This window comes from Oryx dammah, unplaced genomic scaffold, assembly GCF_014754425.2.
Source record: "Oryx dammah isolate SB20612 unplaced genomic scaffold, SCBI_Odam_1.1 HiC_scaffold_24, whole genome shotgun sequence".
NCBI classification, from domain to species: domain Eukaryota; kingdom Metazoa; phylum Chordata; class Mammalia; order Artiodactyla; family Bovidae; genus Oryx; species Oryx dammah.
Window position 1 is genome coordinate 79,893,141 of NW_024070208.1, and position 7,338 is coordinate 79,900,478.

At 47.5% G+C, this 7,338-nt stretch overlaps 1 protein-coding gene across 1 annotated transcript; it reads left to right on the forward strand.

Moving 5' to 3' along the window:
• The first annotated feature begins 506 nt into the window (after positions 1-506).
• LOC120883251 (ferritin light chain-like) lies at positions 507-904 on the forward strand. Its single transcript, XM_040267279.1, has 2 exons — positions 507-591; positions 642-904. The coding sequence occupies exons 1-2, from the start codon at positions 507-509 to the stop codon at positions 902-904; spliced, it is 348 nt and encodes a 115-aa protein (XP_040123213.1).
• The last annotated feature ends 6,434 nt before the right edge of the window (positions 905-7,338 follow it).

The following is a 7,338-nucleotide window of genomic DNA, read 5'->3' on the forward strand; positions in this document are numbered from 1 at the left end:
TCACGTCTGACTCTCACAACCCCATGGACTGTAGCCTGCCAGGCTCCTCCATCCATGGGATTCTCCAGGCAAAAATACTGGAGTCAGTTGCCATTTCCTTCTCTAAGGGATCTTCCCAATCCAGGAATCAAACCCAGATCTCCTGCATTGCAAGGAGATTCTTTACCAACTGAGATACAAGGAAAACCCCTGGGCACACCCTAATCTCATCAACCCTGCCCTTGAACCATCACTGTGAAAACTCACCAAGGCTTCCTGAGTTGGGATATACAGCTTTGGAGGGCAGGCACTAGCCCAGGGCACCCTTGCACTCCACATTCCTGCGGATCTCTCTCTTGCTTCAAAAGTGCTTGGACAGAACAAACCCAGGGCCACTCCTCCAACCTCCGACCACACTGGGACCTTCTTTCCAGCCTCAGCCTTCAGAGTCAGCCCCTTAGCTGTCTTCCAACACTGGGAGCAGCCAACTCCAGCTGTTGAGCTTAACTCCTTGTTACTGATCAGCCATGAGTTTCCAGATTCATCTGGATTTTCCCCCTGAGGTGGAAGTCATCATCCAGCACTTTGTCGACCTGAATCTGCAAGCCTGCCGTACCTGCCTGTCTCTGGGCTCCCATTTCAACTGCAAAGTGTGGCTCTAGACGACTTGGGTGAATTTTTTGGCAAGTTGCCCTTGGAAGAGCTCCAGGGCACCAATACCCTCTCCCAAAGGCAGAAGCAGAGCAGCAGCCATGCCCCCTTCCTGGAAGTGGAGAAGCCTTCCCAGGATGAGTGGGGTGGAGCCCAGGACACTCTGGAGGCTGCCCTGCTCACAGAGAAGAACCTGAAGCAGGCCCTCTTGGGTCTGTGTGGCTTGTTTTCTGCCTGTGCAAACCCCCGCTTCTGTCGCTTCCTGGAGGGCTAATTCCTCGACAAGGTGGTGAAAGTCATCAGGAAGATGGGCGACCACCTGACCAACCTCCGCAGGCTGACTGGTCCCCAGGCTGGGCAGGGTAAGTTTCTTACCTGCAGGACCCCAGCAGCCTTTGAGGAGTGACCCCCCTCCACCTCCAGTCTCACGGCTTCTGCCTGGAGCCTCTCTCTGCACCCAGTGCTGTCCAGTCACTCAGTCGTGTCTGACTCTTGGCGACCTCATGGACAGCAGCCCCCCGGACTTCCCTGTCCACTGTCTCCCCGAGTTTGCTCAAACTCATGTCCATTAGTCAGCGATGCCATCCAACCATCTCATCGTCTGTTGCCCCTTCCCCTCCTGCTCTCAGTCTTTCCCAGCATCAGGGCCTTTTCCAATGAGTTGGTTCTTCGCAACAGGTGGCCAAAGGATTGGAGCTTCAGCATCAGTCCTTCCAAAGAAAATTCAGGGTTGATTCCCTTTACCGTTGATGGGTTTGGTCTGCTTGCTGTCCAAGGGACTCCCGAGTCTTCTCCAGCATCATAGTTTAAAAACGTCACTTCCTCAATTTTCAGCACGTAATCCAACCTTCACATCTTTATATGACTACTGGAAAAAGCATACCTTTGACTATATGGTCCTTTGTCAGCAAGATGATGTCTCCGTTTTTTAAATATGCCGTCTAGGTTTGTCATAGCTTTTCTTCCAAGGAGCAAGCATCTTTTAATTTCATGGCTGCATTCGCTGTCCACAGTGATTTTGGAGCCCAAAAAAATAAAGTCATTATGCAGCTTTTAACACCCTGGAGCCTTTTCCCAAGCCTTGGATCAAATGGAAACAATAAAGTTTTTGTAAAAAAAAAAAAAAGAAAAGAAAAGTGTGAGCAAAGCAATAAAGCTGTTCTACCTCACCCAAAACTGTCTCCAAGATTTGATTCCATACCAGTGCACAGAGGCTGAGGTCTTGGCATCAACCTCAGGTAGTCAGGACCAGAATTCATACTAGGACCTGATCTTTTGATCCAGAGCCTACACTTCCCAGACTGTTTGAGCAAGCAGTGTGCAGATAAATACTATAATACTTTCTTTAGTTTGTATTGTTATTGAAAAATTGCTTCAATTCTCAAAATTCTGTATTGAACAACAATGAGAATTAGCAAAGAGGAGTGAAATATGATTAGATATTTATGTGTAATATGCTGCTCAGTTGCTTCAGTCGTGTCCAACTCTGCAACCCCATGGACTGATGATACCCACCAGGCTCCTCTGTCCATGGGATTCTCCAGGCAAGAATTCTGGAGTGGGTTGCTATGCCCTCCTCCAGGGGAACTTCCCAACCCAGTGATCAAACTCCCATCTCTTGCATCTCCTGCATTGGCAGGCAGGGTTCTTTAACACTAGTGCCACCTGGGAAAAGCCCAGATTAGACATTCAGGTGGCCTAAACCTACCCAGATAAATAAGGTGGAGTTACTATAACAAATCATTGACTGAATATCTTCTTTGGGTATATTTGGAGTGACTAGATACCATCCAAAAATATAATAAACTCAAACATATAATGAAAAGCAGAGGGTAAATATGTAACTTCCCAGGTGTTTATCACCCGAACCATCTTGTCACATAGTCACCTCCAAATGTCAGTGGCAGAGGTGTGCACCAGCTGGACGCTACACTGGCTACTTTCAAAAACTCAGAAAGGAAACCTTTCTGAGCCTTGGTTTTTGCATCTGTAAGAAGAGGCTTCCCTGGTGGCTCAGTGGTAAAGATTGTGCCAAACTATGTAGGAGATGCAAGAGATGGGGGTTGGATTCCTGGGTCGGGAAGATCCCGTGGAGAAGGGAATGGCAACCCACTCCAGTATTCTGGAGAATCCCATGGACAGAGGAGACTGGTGGTCTATAGTCCCAGCATGTGTGCTAAGTTGCTTCAGTGGTGTCCAACTCTGCGACCCCGTGCACAGGAACCCACCTGGAAAAGCTATAGTCCATGGGGTTGCAAGAGAGTAGGACATGACTTAGCCACTAAACAACAGCAAAGAAGATAGAAGTGGAAGAATTTGCAGAGACATAAATAAGACGATACTCAGGAAAGAGCCTGATCTGGGCACATGCTTATTAACATGAGTCACGGAGCGATGGTGTTTGGAAGTCCGTGGTTTGCAGCTGGTAAGACACAAAGATGCTCCCTCTTCTGAGCATGAAGCCTTTCCTGGGGACATGGTCATGCCTGCCTGGATTTATAAAGAGCCCCTTGACCACTGTGTTCTTTGCTGAGCTCTGGGCTCTAATGTCCACACTGCCTCCTCGGCATTTTCCTATCCCTGCTGAATTGGCTGCAATCAATGGCTGACCATAATATGTGCTGAATAAACTTCCATTGTATGGAGCCAGGAGTTTTTAAACACAGCTTTCAACAGCAGGCTTCCCAGGTGGCGCCCATCTGCCAATGCAGGAGACATAAGAGATGCAGGTTTGATCCCTGGGTCAAGAAGGTCTCCAGGAGGAGGAAATGGCAACTCACTCCAGTATTCTCTCCTGGAGAATTCCATGGACAGAGGAGCCTGGTGGGCTACAGTCCATGAGGTCACAAAGAGTTGGACACAACTTAACAACTTAGCTCTCTTGCTCACTTCAACAGCAGGATCATGTGAAGTGACTCAACTGGAATGAGTTTGAACGTTGTAAGTTTCTCCTCATCATTCAGAGTGAGTTTTGTTTGAGTGAAAATGGAAACCTTTGGCGAATGCCAGCAGAACTAGGGATAGGGACTTCCCTGGTGGTCCAGTGGCTACAACCCTGCCTTCCCAATGCAGGAGGCCTGGGTTCAGTCCCTAGTCAGGGAACAGGATCTCACATGTTGCAACTAAAGATCCCACATGCAGCAACTAAGACCCAGCCAAATAAGTTTTTAAAATATCTAAGAAGATTGGATAGTTTCATCACAAATGATCAGTATCTGATCCTAGGGTTTCAAAGTATAGTGGCTAAAAACTGCAGCAGGTTTTGCACAAATAGAGTTAAAGATCTGTTCACTTTGCTTAGGGCCTTCAGGTAATTTGCCAGCGTTATCAGAATCTAACATGGCCCGAGAAGAAAGGGAAGGTGGATGGAGGTCCTGAGGCAGTTTGCATTTATTATTTAAGGAAATTAACTGATTTTCCATCCTTTTGTGTTGACACAGAATATTGCTTTTCCAAATAATTGCTTATAAAATGTACTATTATGCATAAGTGGCATAGGTTAAGTCTTACGGATTTTTGAACCACAGGGCGAGAACGTATTTTTCCCATGGCTCCTGAATATAAAGCAATGAGGAATTGATCTGAAGATTAGAGGAGGACAAACAGGTGAAAACACAAGCATGCCCTTGACATTCAGTGTTTGTGCCAGACGCCGGCAGCTCCAGGGAGATTGTAAGTTCACGCGTGAGTGTAGGATGGCTGGAGACATTGCATAAATCAGGTTTTTTAAATCTCTCTGTGTCTCCTTCATCCATCAGTCTCTTTATCTTTCTGGAAAATTGACTCGCATCGCGACCCCTTCTGGAATCCCTTCCCATCCCTAGGTCCTTCTCTGGGCCCAAAGAACCAGAGACCTCCTCTCCAGCTTTACGACAATTCTGCTTCTGATAGTGACCCAAACTGGAACAAACAGTATACCACCAGGAAAGCAGGCAGCCTGAGATGGAAATGATTATTTAGACCTCATTTTGAACCTCACTAAGCACAGGGACTTGGCTCAGCTTTAAGTCATGCAAATAAAATTAAAAAATAAAAACCCCAAAGCTGCAGGCCTGACTTTCTTTGAACTTCAGGTCCTACCTGAACGCAGCAGCTAGTTCCCATAGTCACAGACAGGTCAGGAATTTGATTGTCTCGCATTCCTCAGAATTTATGGCCTTCATCGTCATGAATGAGATCAGTCAAAGGGGCACTCCTCCAGCAAGAGTTTTGAGAATTATTACACGGCATCTGTTAGGGCTAATGGCTGGAGAATGCCTGTAGCAATTCAAGATGCTTCTGTATGCATCAACATATAAAAAGCAAGGCGAGATCCTTCTTAAACTTGACGTGGACATATCCCTTGATAAACAATCCCAATAACTGGAGCAAAACTGAAGAATTATCAGAATGCACGTGCTCTCAGTTACCCTGTCCTGCTGAGGTTTGAGCAGCAGGTGGAGAAGGAAGCCTGGTAGGAGTCCAGGTCAGGGACGTGTTTGGAGGCCTGAGCATTAGGCCAGGTGTTGCCATCCTCAGCTCCTCCCATCACCAGAAAGACTCACCTTCTCCCTGCAGGTTGAGCCTTGCCCAGCCTCAAAGGCAATGCTGGCCCAGCCTGGCTCATGAGAGCAACCACAAGACCTGGGCAGGAGGCCATTACATTTGATACGTGTGCCTCGCAGCGTGTGTGTTAGAGCCCAGGGTTCACATGGATACCCAGGAGGCCCACGGAAGCCACGTTCAAGTTCACAGGGAAGTTCCCCTGCGAAGTGTCTGTCTCTACGTGATGTTTACCCTTCCACCTCTTTCTCTTTCGTGCTCACACACACATGCACACACACACACACACGAGCTCTTAGCAGAAGAACATTGGATCTCAAATGAGGTAGGCCAAGCATTCTCATGGCAGGCCAGACGTAGCATCCCCAGAATTCAAGGAAGGCCAGGGGTGGATGAGTGGGCGCCCAGAACTGGAGAGGCAGGACCAGACCTCGGGTGTGAGTCATAACAGAGGCTCAACCACAGAGTCCCTTGCTGGGGATCAAGAGTCCTGGGGGACGTGCTGAGAGATTCCCCAGCAGCATCTAAACACGTAGGAGGGCTTGGGGCATAGACACACCAGCAGAAGAACACAGGTAGAGAAGGAGAGGGCGCCACATGGGCAATTACGCGGACAGACACTCGCCCCTCAGCTTTGCTACTTTATGATTCCTTCGTATATTCAGTTGTTTCTCTCAGTCAGCTGCTGCTTCTAATAATGGAGCAGACTATATCCAAATTGCTGAGGACTCACCTAGGTAGTGATTGCAGCCATGAAACTAAAAGGCGCTTACTCCTTGGAAGGAAAGTTATGACCAACCTAGATAGCATGTTAAAAAGCAGAGACATTACTTTGCCAACAAAGGTCCGTCTAGTCAAGGCTATGGTTTTTCTGGTAGCCATGTATGGATGTGAGAGTTGGACTGTGAAGAAAACTGAGCACAGAAGAATTGATGCTTTTGAACTGTGGTGTTGGAGAAGACTCTTGAGAGTCCCCTGGACTGCAAAGAGATCCAACCAGTCCATTCTGAAGGAGATCAGCCCTGGGATTTCTTTGGAGGGAATGATGCTAAAGCTGAAACTCCAGTACTTTGGGCACCTCATGTGAAGAGTTGACTCATTGGAAAAGACCCTGATGCTGGGAGGGATTGGGGGCAGGAGGAGAAGGGGACGACAGAGGATGAGATGGCTGGATGGCATAACTGACTCGATGGATGTGGGTTTGAGTGAACTCCGGTAGTTGCTGATGGACAGGGAGGCCTGGCGTGCTGCAATTCATGGGGTCGCAAATAGTCGGACACGACTGAGCAACTGAACTGAACTGAACTGAACCTAGGCAGTGCACAGCATAGCGCCTAGTGAATAACAGGTCCTTAGCAGACACCAGTCCATCGTCCTCAACCCACATCCTTCGCTTGTGCTGCAATCCCTGGTTTCAAGTAGGACTGGTACCTGGGTGTGAAAGTGCCTAAGACCTCTGATGGATCAGCAGGATGAAACGGGAAGACACCCACGGCTCTCACAGGTACATAGGTAACTGATTAGCATAACTACTAAACACAAGTACCCCTCCCTCCTAAAGTCCAGTAATTTCCAGTGTAAGATGAAAATGTAACTTCACATAAAATGGAATTCACAGCTAAGATGAAAAATTCAGTTGGGTGTCATTTTAAACACCGAGACGTCACAGCGCCTGGAGTTATGAGATAGCTTGGACATTCTGGTGGAAGATGCAGAAACCTCAGAGGCCAGGGGACCCAGGCCTGATCCTATAGCATTACATATGGTTTTAACATCTGTGCCAAACACTTTCCACGGTGCCCTCCCCTCCACTGTATGCTCACGTATCTGGGCATTCTTCCAGAAAGTTCTCCCAGGAAACTTCCAGAAAGCTGATTACTGTTAGGTGGAGATTTAAAAGATATTCAGATCTTCCTGGCTTGTGTAGCCACAAATGAACATGAAGTATCATCTGTGATAGAGATCTTTATAAAAATTATACACATGGAGACAACACATTTTCTTTCTCACTGATGAAAGGGAAGGACCAGGCTTTTAGCCTCAGAGGAAAATATCCCTTTGGCTTGAAATCCTGTAGTGAAAGCATTTTAAGCCCAGAAGTCTCAGAAGCTGTACTCTTCTAATGAGTTTGTCCGGAGAACATCTGCTTCAGGAGCTTGCAATACA